This window comes from Ambystoma mexicanum, chromosome 11, assembly GCF_040938575.1.
Source record: "Ambystoma mexicanum isolate Mex_15411 chromosome 11, UKY_AmexF1_1, whole genome shotgun sequence".
In the NCBI taxonomy this organism is placed as follows: Eukaryota; Metazoa; Chordata; class Amphibia; order Caudata; family Ambystomatidae; genus Ambystoma; species Ambystoma mexicanum.
Genome location: NC_090934.1, coordinates 1,065,715,913 through 1,065,731,371, shown reverse-complemented (window position 1 = coordinate 1,065,731,371; position 15,459 = coordinate 1,065,715,913). Strand labels below are relative to the sequence as shown.

Below are 15,459 nucleotides of genomic sequence, written 5' to 3'. Positions count from 1 at the left end.
CAGGAACCGTGAGCCTGCAGGAACTGCCAGGAACAACTGCCTCAGCTACAGCATTCTTCTGCTTTTAAGGTACTGTGCAAATTTGGTAGTTCGTTCCGTCCGACCATGGTGAAAGTGCTTGAGATCTTTCGCCTCGCAGAAGGCTTATCCTTCTCTAGTCCTTTGAATAACTTTTCTTCCGACCAACTTCGCTTTGAACTCCTGACAAAGACTTAACCGCAAACTACTCTGAACTGTGTGATCCTCTGCAAAGACTCTGAACCATTAACATTGGCCAAGGCCTATTGACTTGAATCCTAGTTGTAGTAGCCTTTTCTAGATTGCCCTGCCTATAACTTGTTGGTGCTGTTAATTCTGAATAACCTTGTCTTTTCCCCTTTTTAAATTACTGGAGTGCCATTTGGCTCAGACTTCATATTGAGCCTAACTTGTCCATAATTGATTCGGGGGTGTTGTAGTGTATTAAGACTGTGATTTTCTGCTGCTTTATGATAGTGAACTGTTGTAAATAAATGTATATTCTTTTACTCATAAACCTTGAATCAGTGTTTGCTTGAATCATAGTAATTGTTGTCCTTTGTGTAACTTCTTGTACTGCTTACTTTACTCTTGAGATAGGTCTGTCAGCCATTGCTACCACTTTACTGTGTAGTACAGGCTTGTATCAAAGGAGAAATTGTACTTACACTTGTAGCCTTAATTGTGTGTGGTGTTCCCAAAGGGTACTACATATGATTCTGCCTAACATTTGAACCGCCTTGTCCCGTGCTGAAAACGTGGGGAAGGGAGGCCAACGACCTGAAGAGAACACTTCTTTCTTTTTCATGAACATTACCCCAAACTATTTGTAGCTTAGCAGTAAGGATTGGCAATAGGTATTTTAGTTTAGGCCCTTTTATTATTTATTTATTTTTACGAGACTCTACTAGGACTGCATTATTATTTGATGGTCGTAGCTTGCTCCGGTATTAGATTTAAGTTTAGATAGGTGTCTATCACACCTTGAACTGTGGTCACTTGTGTCAGTCTTCCTTTGATATCATCCTTCCTTACTCTGGCTTGTATATAATATAAATGTATACTTCCAGTCGAAAGAACGTTACCAGGGGTAAGTAACTTGTTCTTCTGTGGGTCAGATTGAGGCTATAGGGCCTGGCTTATGACTATGTGGACCCTACCTACTATTTTGGAATTCCTATGTGTATATGGTCAGTCAGGGTGAGCTGTCTGAGCCTGTGAAAAACTGATGTTTGAGGTTTGAGCAAGTAAGGAGTGTTGTGTTTGTGAAGGCTGTGCATGTTCGCTAGCTTTGTTGGCAGGTGTTTGGGTCTGCGGATGGTCTTGCAGAGAAAGATGGCTACGGTACGCATGAAAATTGGGTTTGTGGCATCCTAGGATGAAGGGGGGTGAGTGAAACTTTCAAGTAACTGTTTGGGGGGGATGGCATGGAGATTGGTGGTGGTGGTGGTAGTACAATGACTGATCCCTCATAAGCGACCTGGATGGAGGTAGATCACTCTGTGAATTCTCCCCATTCTGCCTTAAGCCCGTCGCCCAATGGCTCTGGGAACCAACCGTCACATTGCAGAGGACTTTTTCACATGTCTTATTTATTCATTTGAGAAAGTTGAGAAGGGGGTGAGCAAGTCTAAGAATGCCTCAGGCATAGGCATATTTTTGATGTATTGGTAAAACAAGCTTGTGTGTGCTTGTTCATGTCTTTTAGTTTTGAGGGTGTGAAAACCTGAATGAGCTATATCTGGTCCTAAGAGCATCTCCAGCTGCCCTTCCAACCAGTTGTCAAGTTGCCAGCACATCTTTATCTCCTCATATGAGACTGGAGTAATGGGTGGGATAACCCACCACAATCCGCTGTCTCTCACTGTGTAGGTATGTTGCTATGGTTCTAGGGTTTTGGCAATTAAAACTTACTAGGTGACCAACTGCTTGTTTTGAGCCCATGTTGAGCCTTTGAAGAGAATTAAACATTGGTGTCAACAAAATAATTTCTAAATGTTGTCCCTGTCCACATCAGACTGGTAGGATGTATACATATAAAGTATTTTTGGAAACCATCTCTAGATGCAGATAACATGAACATCAGTTCTCACTGTTGCCCAAACAATTTTTAAAGGGACTGTGAACTATTCCCTATAGTTGGGATCTTACACAAAGTCAAGTCAATATCATTCAAAAATAAATTAGGAAATGCAATTATGGCACTATCTGAGTGAAGAAACTGGTCTGACTGAAATGTTCCTTTTTTGATGTCAATAATTTCTCCTTGAAGAGTTACCTTAAAAGGGCACTGTTATTGTTTTGAAAATCCTAAAGACCCCAAGGCTATAGTTCTTCGTACAGCTTGGGTGCACAAACAAAGGACATACTATTTCAAAGCGACTGATTGACAAAATTGTCTTTTATGCCAACTGCTTTTATGAAACATGTACAAAGACTCTTCTGGATGCAATTATGGCACACTCTACCATGAGTTGAGTGATATTTAGCTAACACACTGTTAAAATAAATATTAAAGGAGGTCACCAGGGGGCGCAGGCAAGAATTAAAGCCTGAACGCTAGCCTCCTCGAGAACCCACAAGCAATGGCGGGTATTTAGAGCTTTGCCAAGCCCGCAAGTACTTTAAATACATCTTTTTGCGGTAAGAAGTGATCAGCTGTCATTTGGCACGTCCCCAGCAAGAATCAGTGCGGAATTGCCATAGACCCAGCCTCTACATACAGAGCTCCGGCGGCCCGGTCACCACAGCGTGGTGAGACTGAGCAACAGTAACTGAGGCGCACGGGACGACCCAGCCGGGCAGGCAGAAGGGAGAAGAGCACTCACCGCTCGCTGGCCCCTAATGACACAAACGGGCCAGGCTGAGCGCGCCATCCGGAATTCCCACCCACAACACGGTGTAACCCGAAGCACTGCAGTCCCGAACAACAGGACGCAGAAGAGCAGCCCTGGCACGGAACAACCCGGTAAGGAGCGGAACCGAGGGGGGGGTCTGTAACAACCACCCTCCCCCTGATACCAAGGCACAGCCGCGGCAAGAAACTGCACCTCACAGGGCATTTTAAGGCCCAAATATTACACAATCGCCCTGCAGGCTAGGACACAGAGGCCCCCTCTGCCTGCCAGCCCATAAAACCGCTCTTGGGCCTGGAAGAGGGCATCAGCCGGCACTCCCCTCTGCAATTTCCGTGAGTCGCCGCCATTATCACAGCACGACACGAGGCAGTAGGGTTACACAGTGAGACCCAGATCTAAGCCTCCAGCAACGCCACAATCTCGGCGCACAGTCCCCCACGCTTAGAGGCAGCTCAGCAGGGAATAACCCTGCAAGAGGGGCATAAAATCTCCTACTGAGCCCTGGGAGATCCACAACCCCCCCCCCTTATGCAGAGGGTAAAGTAATCACCAATAGCAGGCAACTCAAGCCATATTACCAGCAGATGAAAAGGAGATAAAACTTGCATGGAGAGCCCACAAATATAACCCCAAGTGTGCTTATGTTGAAAAGGCCAGGTAACTGCACACCAGTTACAAGCATGCCTCAAAGCTGCCTCCTGCCGGCATAGCTCTTCAAGCATACTCAACTTCAGAGGGCAGCAGCAACTAAACAAATCAATTAAAATCAAAGAGGTCCACCCAACCCCCTAGGGAGCACAGAGCCAGGGCAGCCCCAAAGGGAGAAAACCCCCCAACATAAAGAGGGGCCATCGCAAGTCAAGCAAACTCCAACCACGGCTGCGGAGTCAAATAGCGCTGCCAAACTGCATCAAAAAGGTAATAGTACCTGAGTGTGAGACTTTGCTACCCCAGACTCGAGCCCTAATCAGAGGCTGAGAGTGCACAGCAAAACACACAGTATACAGAACTAGCAACATACAGACTCAAGGACTCAGCCGAAACAGTAGCCTGTTAGAAGCGCATGCAGGGAACACTGTACCCCGACACAGCCCAGAAGCTACAGAGGTTCAGGAGAGAAAACAATATCATGGTGGCCTCCCAACCCCAAGAGGTCGCACTCATCCTAGGAGGAGACCATAAAGCATCGACTAAAGCGGATGGGCGCCTCCTGCTTGGAGAAATCTGGACCCTAAGCAACAACATGACCGCCACAGTTCATGCTCTTAAAGAAAGAGTGCATAAAGTGGAAGACAAAGTGGAAGCATTGGAGAACTACCAGCAATCCACAGACCTCATGGAAATGAGAATGGAAGTTCGACTACAGGACCTAGAGCAAAGGAACTTTGATCTAGCAGCTATGGCCGACGACCTAGAAAATGGAGAAAGAAGGTCAAATATGCGTATTCAAGGACTAAAGGAGACCCCAGACAAGACCCCGGCAAGCCTAGAAAGGAAAGTGAAAGCATTGATAAACTCCCTTTTCACCACACTCCTAACTCCTAAGATTGAATTTGACAGAGTCCACCGGGCGGGCGGTCCGCCAGGCGGTCCGAGATCCGTTCTGGCAAAATGCCACCATCACAGGCAAAAAGCTGAAATCGTGCGGTTAGCAAGAGAACAGGAGACAATAGAGTTTGAAGATTCCAGAGTAAAGATATATCGCAATCTGTCCGCCACTACTCTCGGACAAAAACGGGCCTGCCGCCCCTTCACTACGTGGCTACGCGAGTGCGGCACGAGATACAGGTGGGGCCACCCCTTTTCACTCTTTTGACTACGCAGATGAAAAATACAGCGTGGTTTCGGGAGACGAAGCAGCACAAGTGTTGAAGGGACTAAAGGACAGAGAAGAAATGCCATCCTCATCTGAGCCGACACAGAGACCGCTAGGACCAAATCCGAGAAGAGGACGCTCTAAGGGGGCAAGGAAATGCAAAAGGCTGAATCCCGCTTAGGGGAGTACAAGCTAAATGAAGCAGTGTATTGAAAAGACGGAGTCCAACAGAGGCAGACGCAGGGGGAAAGAAAAGTGAGAAGTCGCTGAACTGACAGTGCCGCACGAAGAAAGGATTGTGAAATGTCTCCAATCAGCATCTTCCTCAGACTCTGAGAAACATAATCTGCCGGGCTGGGTAGCAACTAGAGTTGCCAAATGACAACCGACCCTCTTCATGGTTGAGAAGTTTGAAAGTTAAAACGTTCGGGTTCACAGGGAGACACCCGTCGTGTGGCCCTATGCTAGCACTAGGGCGTCTCCGAAGTTAAGGTAAAAGACATTTTATTATTCTTTTTATCTTTTCTTATTTTTTGAGGGGGTAGGAGGGAAGAAGGGAGGTATCTCGAGAACCAAGGAGCATGACTATTACAAGAGAAAAGAAACCTGAGGTGAACACGCTTCACCCAAGCAACTCTGTTTGCGAACAAGCTTTGCCCGTATACTCACCTTGCGGCGACAGCCGTGCGCAGCAGACGCACAGTCACACGAATGGTGAGCACAAGACTACGCACCCACTCAAATTTATTGTACGCAGTGCATGTATCACAGCATTTCAATGGCGACTGACATCATACACATAGGTTCTCTAAATGTAAAGGGTCTCAACTTGCCGCAAAAAGATCCATGTTGACAAGGTTGTTCCAATAGTCCAGGTTAGACTTATTATTCATTCAAGAAACAGAGTATAAACATAGAGAGGAATTTCGACTGCGGGGAAAGCAAATGGGAGAGGCTTTCTCGGCGTCCGGACCAGACAAAAAAGGTGGAGTGGGCATCATATATTTCAAGTCTTTAGAGCTATGCGTGTCGAGCGGAAGATTTATAATCCTACATGGAACCGTTAGATCAAGAGAGGTCACATTGTGCTCAGTATACGCCCCCAACACCCAGCAACTGACTTTCTGCGAGGACCTCCTCGCACGATTAGATAGGGAAAGGGTAGTTTCTTTGATCTGCAGGGTGATTTCAACCTGATCATGGACCCGGCACTAGATTGGAAGTCCTACACGGAAGGTGCATTGCCCCCACAAGACACAGGAGGGTTCCGGAACCTGGTTAAAGAACACCTTTTGATAGATGCCTGGAGAACCCACCTCCCCTGGCAAAAATCATACACGTTCTATTCGCCCCAGCACAACACCTTCACCTGAATAGACCATTTTCTCCTGGAGGGGGACCTTGAACACCATCTGGGAAGTGCTAATATAGAACCAATAGGGTGGCCGGATCACGATATGGTGTTGATAGGACTAGACCTGGGTCCCAACAAACAGACAAACGCTGGCTATGTAACGACATGCTCTTCAGAGATGGGCCTTTTAGAGAGTCCCTGAACACGGAAATAAGAGAGTTCTTTGAAAGAAACGACACCGGGGACCCCCCTCGCAACACTGTTTAGGAAGCAGCAAAAGCCACAATAAGAGGCTTTATAATGACCCAGGGGGCTTCAATCAAAAGAATCCGACAGCTTAGAGAAACCCAATTAAAGAAACTAATCAGTGAAAAAGAGGCCGCCCTGGGGAAAGATGCAGTAGGGGCAAAATAAGTGTTAACAGAAAGAAGGGAACTTAGACAAGATCTGAGGGAAATCTGGCAGGGGAAAGCATTAGCCCACCTTAGGTTTATCAAACAAAAGTACTTGGGTTTATCAAAAAAAGTACTACGAGCAAGGCAATAAAGCCGACACGCTGCTCGCCGCAAGACTTGGAAAGCAAAGGGCAGAAAGAGCAGTGAACAAACTAAACTCCCCATCCGGAGCCATCCTGACCGACCCAAAGGACATAACGGCCCGCTTTGCCCAATTCTATGAAAAGTTATACACCTCTGACTGCAATCCTTCCCCAGAGAGCTGGACAAATTTCATGGCCAAAATGTCCTTTGCTCGAATACAGTCCACAGACCGCCAACAGCTCAACGCCCCTTTAACGACGGAAGAAGTCGACCACGCCATATCAAAGTTGAAAGCGGGTTCAGCCCCGGGCCAGGACAGCTTCACTCCGGCTTTCTGGAAGAGACTAAAAGGCGCCCTCACCCCATTATTCAATGACATTATGTCCACAGGTCAAGCCCCACCCTCATTCACTGAGGCGAGAATAATTGTAATCCCAAAGGAGGGTAAAGATAAGCTAGAGTGCGGCTCGTATAGGCCATTCTCGCTACTAAACGTAGATGCCAAAATATACTCCAGTATCCTGGCTAATAGACTAAGCAGAGTCCTTCCACTCTTAATTCACAGTGATCAGGTGGGATAAGTGCAAGGTAGACAAGGCTCAGACAATGTCCGCAAAACGCTAAATCTAATGGCGACAATAGAACCGTGTGACGCTGACCCCACCTTCATCTCGGTCGATGCAGAAAAAGCATTCGACCAAATGGAGTGGCGCTTCATGAATCATATTCTTGAAAAGGCTGACTTCGGACCTGGATGGATGCAATGGGCATGCGCGCTTTACAGAAACGTGAAGGCAAGAGTTGTAGTTAATGGCATAGCATCCCCCTATTTCAACTAACTAGAGGGACCAGGCAAGGCTGCCCCCTCTCGCCGCTCGTCTTCGTCCTGGTCATGGAACCCTTGGCCCAGATTGTCCGTAGTGCAAACTCTATAATTGGCCTTCAGAAATTTGGCAAAGAATATAAGATGGCCCTTTTTGCGGACAATGTCCTGGTTTACATAACCCACCCTTCCCAGTCTGTCCTAGCACTCCTGGCCAGAAAGGAAGAATACAGCGCACACTCTGGGTTTTGGATCAACCGAAAAAAGACAGTAGCCCTACCCTTGAAAAGCAGAGACATGCACCCAGATTCCAACCCAGAGAACTGGGGCCTAAAGGTAACGCTAAACAACTTCAGATATCTGGGAATAACCATCACAAAACAGCTGAAGGATCTGTACCCAGCGAATTACAAACCGCTGTGGGCACACATTCGACATGACACAGAGAACTGGGCGGAATTAGGCCTTTCATGGGCAGGTAGGTTTACAGCAATAAAAATGAACATCCTCCCGTGCCTTCTCTTCCTGTAACAATCCCTACCAGTAATCCTGCCAGACGCCTTCCTGCCAGAAGTCAAAAGAACATTGCTCGCACTCTTATGGGAGAGAAAGAAACTGTGCATGGCCTATAACACATTAATCCTTCCCAGAGAACTTTCAGGAATACTTTAAAGCAGCACAGCTTTGTGTTCTGGTAGACCACATTTCAGAGTCCAAGCACAAACAGTGGGTTCACTTTGAAAATGGGCCCTTTGCCCTGGTCACTCCGGGGGGAATGGCTCTGGGCACCTCGAAAAGCGATCCCACGCAAAGCACTCGGACACCCGGTTCTGGGAGTATTGTGGTCGATCTGGAAAAAGGGAAACCCGAGTTTGACGGGAATAACTACCTGGCCATCGACCCTCAGCTGCATCTGGGCTCCTCCCATTCGAGACATCCTTATAGACCCAATTCACTTCCAGCCACAGTAGGAGCAGGGGCTAGTCAGAGCAGGCCAGATGTGGAAGGAAGGAGTCTTCCTAACGAGGGAGGAATTAGAAGAAGCACAGCAGGGCCTCAAAATTGAAAGGTGTCCTCACAGACCCGAGATGGAATGAAAAGCTGCAACGCCCCATCGCCTCCTTCGAAAGAATATTGAACACACAGAGCCAAAGGCCAGAACGCACAAATGTATCGAGCACTACTAGAAAGGTCACCTGCCCACCCCCCGCACACAGAGTCAATGGGAAGAAGCATTGGGTTAGGAGAACAATCAGCAAGGGTGGGAGGCAGTATGCCGAGCAGTCTGGAAATCATCAATAGCTGTCCAATATAAAATGCACAACTGCAGAATACTCACTCAATGGCAATTATTACAACCTGCCGCCTAGCCAAAATGTACAACGGTACCAGCCCCTACTGCTGGAGAGGGTGCTCTCAAATCAGTACATACTGGCATCAGTGGTGGGACTACCCTAAAGCACAGATGTATTGGAAGGAGATCCTAGGCTGGATCCTCGAAATAGAAGGTATCAATAGGGATCTCGCCCCACTCCTGGTTCTGTCCGTGGTGGAAAAAATAGAGGAACACTATCGGGTCCTCCCACACATACCCAAAAACCTACTCCTAGCAGCCTGAGTTTGTATGACCGTTAAATGGAAGGGAGCCTTTCTGCCCACAAAGGAGGACTGGCTGCGTAAAGCCAAGGATATCTATGAAATGGAGAGCCTCACGGTGGCATTTAAGGAAAAGCACACGCATATCGACATGCAATGGCTCCCCTTAGAATACTGGGAAACAAATTGCGCAACCCCAACAACCCACCCCACAAGCACACCCCCACGACATCAAATGCCCACACCCGCCTTCAGCGATGAACAAACCTGTACTGAACTTCACCGCTAGGAGACCCTAACCAATGCTTCTGACCGTGCAGCCAAGTAAGTATCTAAAAGAGTAAGGGCGAAACATGAGTCAGAGAACCAATGCCAGTCTGTCACCGAAAACACAAGAAGTCCCAGCTTCCAATTGGCCAAAAGAAACCTCGAGGGGGGGGCAAGCGGGCAGGGGGGATGGCTGTCCTCTTTTATCTTACTTCCTTCACTCTGTTACTTTTTCTCTTCTTTCATGTTGAAGTACAAAATGTAAAAACTGTTTAGATCCAGGTTTTTCGGTTTTACTGCCGCTTCCCATGATAGGGTAGAATTATGATGTATTGTATGTTCAACCTATGGATCCCAATAAAAACAAATTAAAAAATAAATAAAAATAAAATATTAAAGGGACCAACATGATCAACCTTTGATCCATTTTATCTTGGACATTGACACCAGAATTGAGAAAGTGTAAAAGCTGTTCTAATACTGTAATTCAGATGAGGCTCTGGTTCCTACCTCCCAGGTAAATTCCAAAAGCACATGAATCTATGAAAGGTTGCTCAAAAAACATGACCAGTAACTGTGGTTCTTCAGCATGATCCTTGATATAGTGATATGGGATCTGCTCACCCTCCTCTGTAAGCAGATGAATCTGAGATTGCATATCATGCTTGAAGGAAACTCAACTGAACTAAACAAAAATGTTTGACTAACAAGGCCCCACCCTACCTATCCAACAGCCTTTCCCTCCACGCCTCCTCACGATCCCAAAGAACAGCTCAGACACACAGCCTATCTCTGCCGAAATTTAAACTTAAAAAAGCTGGGGGCGTGAGTTTCTCTGTTCTAGCTACTAAGCTTTGGAACACTCTTCTGTCCAACATCAGATCTGAGTCCTCATTTAATTCCTTCAAACAGAAAACGAAATCTTGGCTCTATGCTCAAATCTGACTCAGCCTTTGCTTGCAGCTATCACCTTGAGTCATCAGCCCCCACTGAAACTGTGCCTCGCTTAACTTATGTCCCTTTGATACGCTCAGAGTGACCAAGCCTCACTCTGCTGTATATGATGTATATTTCTATGCTTTCACTCTAGGTTTACGTTTGATTACATATTCCACTCCTTTCTGTAATTATGTCCATTATAATATATTTTATATACACAACTTCTGTAAATCTACTCTTTTCCTGTATATCTTGTATATTGTTAGGGAGAATTCTCTGTTCAGGTTAATTTCCCAAACCTAGTGAGTCCCCCAGCAGCTTTGCTGGATTTTTGAGGTTTATTTCTTTCTCCTTTTTCTCCCACTCTTAGACATGATTTGAGATATCCTTTGTCTTTGTAATGTGTTTTATGGGCTATGGGGTCTTTTACTCCATAGGGTTGCATGTATTTTTGGTAAGTGTGTGACACAGCACCCTCAGTGCAGTAACACACGGGTGTCATAGTGACCCCCAAACATAGACTCCATACCCTGGGACTGACTACTGTCTCCCAGGGCATGTAAAGTCACCATTGACTTTACTAGTCTTAAATTGTGAACAGAACCAGTACAAACCATCAGATTGTGGAAGTACTGGTAGGGGTAATTAGATTGCCCCTGGGTCTGTTTTTCGAGGGGGCACTGTACAGTCCCCCCTCGTCGAGTTTCTGGCTGGTGGCAGTAGTTACCACGCAAAATATTCCACCGGAATATTTCCTATGGGATTTTCCCATTCATTATAAACGCACCACTTTTTTGGTGCAATGTTAAAGATACCGCCGGGTTATTTATTTAATATTTATTCCCCGGTTGGGTCTTTCTGCCAGGACTCGGTTTTAAAATGACATTTGTGTTCGCCTCTGTAACTCCAACACAAGTCGAGCCCTTTGTTCCACTTTTTGGTGGGCATCTGCACAGAAGCCTCCAAAAGTGGTGCCACTCTGTCTGGGTCTACAGGATGTGTGGGAGAGGGGGTTTAGGCACCCTGGACTGAGTTGCCTTGGCAACTCAAGTCGCACTCTTGTGTGATTGGCCCAGTGGTGAGCCGCACGGCTCACCACTTAGCATGTTTGAGTGACAGCTAGGACTGATGAACGGGGGTTTTCTGCATAAAAGCAGGGCTTTGGGGACTGGAACTTAAGAAGCCGCCACAGGACCAAAGAATCCGAAGAGGGAGAAGCTGAGCCGACCTGCAACGACGACACCACCGGTGGAGCCCTGCTGAACCGTCTCACCACTTCCCAACGACAGAGAAGATCTTCATCCCGGAGAGTCTTCTTCCTCTGAACTGGTGGGGATAACCAGTTTGCCCTCTTTTTCACCTTCCTGGATCATCTCGTGGTCGAATCACACGTGCCAAGAACCGCGGCGGCCGGATAGCCACGCTTCACCACTACCGCGAATAAAAGGGTAGTACCTTTTAACCGGGAAACTCTGCGGCTGGTTTCTTCCCTGGCAGTCCAACGACCTCCAGCTTTCCTCCACGTCGAGATCTCCTCTTCCCCTGGACGAAGCACCGACTTGCACCCGCTGCCAGGAACAACTGCCCCCGCTGGAGCTTTCTCACCATTTCAGGTACTGTGTCCCGCCGGGTCTCCCTTGCAACAGACTGTTCAAGGTGTCCCGTAAATCCTTGACTTTCTATCCTGGGGTGACTTGGGACCTGCAAACAAACTTTTCCTGACTTGATCCAACCCTTTTAGAACTATCTTCAAAGACTCTTTAAAGTACTATTGAACTGTGTGATCTTGGACACATTCCGAATTGCTCTCTCCAAGAGTGGGCCTGGCCTATGACTTTCTTGCTCCTCAGTAGACTCTGCCTTTTCTGACTTGCTCTGGTTCTCTTAAAGTGTTGGTATTGTGTATTTTCCTAATTCTGCCTTTTCCCCTCCCTTTTTAATTAACTTATTGGAGTGCCATCTTAGGTTAAGCGCTCTCCTCTGTCTGAAAATAAGTGGTGTTTTAACTAAGACTTGTTCAATAAGTAATCAGGGATGTATATATATATATATTAATAGTGACTGTGTTTGAACTTGCTTGCCATATTAGAGTTAGTGTATATTACAAAGTGTTTTTAAATAAATAATTATATACTTTTATACCCAAGCTCTGGTCAGTGTTTGCTTGTGCTACTGTATTTTGGTACCTATCTTGTATACTCTATATACTGTCTAACTCTTCTTGAGAGAAGTCTGGCTGCTCAGCCACAGCTACCAGGTAAATCTGGGTGGTACAGACTGCTACCAATTGGGTTTACTGCCAACACCTGTAGTCCTAAGCCTTTTGCAGTGGTCCCTAAGGGAACTGCACAGGTTTCTGCCTAACATATATGATGTCATTTTTTGTAACCTTGTCCTCTAAGTTTTCGCGCCCGGATACCCATGGGCCTGGTGCGCGCTACAAATAAATAAAATACAAATACAAATGCAAACTGTTGACTCAAGCATCCATCCATTAATTTGCTTGTTGAAATGGGAGATGTCAATGAATTGGATGGTCTACTAAATTGAAACTAATATATTACGTCCTTATGTAATCGAAACCTGAAAACTGAGTACTCTAAAACATTTGCATCTATGAATTATCAACATAGGGGAACCATAGCTTGAAATAAGTATCTTACTTTTCTTATGACCATTACGTGATTCGTGTGTGTGTGCCACATTTCAACAGGTGGTGACTTTACGGGAAGAGGAACACAAACAGCAAATTGCCTTCTACGAGCTGGAGATGCAACTGGATGAGCAGCAGAAATTGGTGTACTGGCTGGAAGCAGCTGTGGAGCGCCAGCGACTGGAGATGGATCGCCAGTTGACACTGCAGCAGAAAGAACATGAGCGCAATCTGCAGCTCTTATTGCAACAGTGCCAAGGTAACATCTGTTGAATGGCTAAAAGAGGTGGCTCTCAACCATGTTAAGATAATATTTTGATGAACACCCTTTAGTGGTATGGTGCTATGCCCTAAATGTAGATTACGCTACTTCATATTTTAAGATTTGTTTTTTAAAAAAATGTATTGCTGACATATAGGGGATACGTGACTCTGCAATTCATGCAGACTTTCAATAGAGCAAGTTTGCCCTCTGGATGACAAAATGCTAGCCCTAGGGATACATGGCATCATAGCTACTTGTACTACCCTAAAATAGCAAAATGCTTCCAACAAAGAAAATGAGTAAAATGACTCTTTCAAAAATAGAAAACAATAGACGCATCCTCTCAGGCCCCTGCTTCCACCCACACAAGGAATCAGTGGTAGAAACAGAACAGTGTCAGAGGAAGGTGCTCTGATGATCCTGCCTGCTCTAGAGAGCAAATTGAAAGGAAAAATATATAATTTAATTTGCATGAATAACTTTGTGCATAGAAACATGGATTTCAAATTGCTATCTGTTTGAGTTAAAATATATATTTGCTTACAAAAAAAGAACCCCATTGAGAATGTTTTTACTTCCTTGAAATCATTTGGCTCTCAGTTTAAAAAATAGGGAGTAAACTTTAATCTCTAGCACTGCTAAAAGTATACTCGATAGCTCACAGTAGTCATTATAAATAAATATACATTTAACCTCAACAATTTTTTGCCTATAATTCTCGTATGGCAGGCAAACGGCCCTTGGGCTTTAAAAAGGCTGAATTTACTCACAACAGATTAAAAACCTGATATAATCATGTAACCACCCGATATTTCACCGCAACCAGGCTGTAATCGCATACATATGCATATATATATATTTGCACACAGTCCAGGTGCGTGGTGTTCTCCTCCAAGCGCTTTTGTGCCTCTCGTTAGGGAGGCAGTCAAATCAGGTGTTGCTGGAAAAATCAAGGCATTCTGGTAGCTGTAGTGCATAAAGGCAGTCAGCACCCTTTTTTCACAGCCTCCCTGATGAGTCAAGAGGCACGAAAGCTCTCTGAAGAGAACACCACTTGGGCTGTAAGAGGCTGAATGTGCTGGGAACCAGAGTGTTGCCCTGACCCCTCCTCGAAAGTATACAATATTTGGGATCTCCTCCTTTGCCCCTGTCACACCTGAAGAAGTTACCAGAGTTGTCTGCTCCATGAAGGTCTCTTCCAAACAGGTTTCCCCTTGCTCATCCAGAACCATCAAGGACAAAATTGGCTCTTGCCCCCCGCCCTTGCTGATTTTTGCAACCACTCTTTTGCTGCTTGATCTTTCCCCCTCCTCCTTCAAGCATTCCCTTGTTGCACCCCCTCCTGAAAAAACCTTCAGCAGACCCTTCCTGTCCAGCCAACTACCGCCCTATTGCCATCACCCCCTTCCTGGGGAAACTGCTGGAGAAGCTGGCCTTGCCCCCGCTCAACTTGCACACTGAACTTGTTGGTGGTCTCCACGACCATCAATCTGGATTTCGAGCATCCAGAGGCACAGAAACTGCTCTTCTGAATACCTGTGAAGAACTGCTTGTATCTCTGGACTCCAAATCCGCAGCTGTCCTCATTCTACTGGATCTCTCCTCTGCCTTTGATACGGACAACCATTCCATCCTCATACAAAGACTGCACGATACCCTTGGTATCTCGGAACGGGCACTGGACTGGCTGACCTTTCTAACTGAACGCTCTTCCCAAGTCATCCTGGGCACCTTCTCCTCTCCTACATCCTTTTCCACCTGTAGTGTCCCCCAGGGTTCTATCCTCTCCCCTTCTTTAACATCTACCTTGCTCAGCTGCACTGCTCATCTCCTCCTTCTCCCCCAACTTCTAGTGTTATGCAGACAACACATGACAATTTTTCAAACTTCCTGCTGTTAGGCAGAAACCTGTGCAGTTCCCTTAGGGACCACTGCAAAAGGCTTAAGACTACAGGTGTTGGCAGGAAACCCAATTGGTAGCAGTCTGTACCACCCAGATTTACCTGGTAGCTGTGGCCGAGCAGCCAGACTTCTCTCAAGAAAGAGTTAGACAGTATATAGAGTATACAAGATAGGTACTAAAATACAGTAGCACAAGCAAACACTGACCAGAGCTTGGGTATAAAAGTATATAATTATTTATTTAAAAACACACTTTGTAAAATACACTAACACTAATATGGCAAGCAAGTTCAAAAACAGTCACTATTAATATATATACATGCCTGATTACTTATTGAACAAGTCTTAGTTAAAACACCACTTATTTACAGACAGAGGTGAGCGCTTAACCTAAGATGGCACTCCAGTAAGTTAATTAAAAAGGGAGGG

The 15,459-nt window shown here is 45.9% G+C and overlaps 1 protein-coding gene across 1 annotated transcript in view; it reads left to right on the top strand.

Moving 5' to 3' along the window:
• The window catches only part of KIF7 (kinesin family member 7), a 797,909-nt gene that overhangs the window by 672,837 nt on the left and 109,613 nt on the right, over window positions 1-15,459 (top strand). Inside the window, exon 16 of the mRNA XM_069624313.1 lies at window positions 12,924-13,122. Coding sequence (XP_069480414.1) covers window positions 12,924-13,122 — 199 coding nt within the window. The remainder of the gene's footprint in view (window positions 1-12,923; window positions 13,123-15,459) is intronic.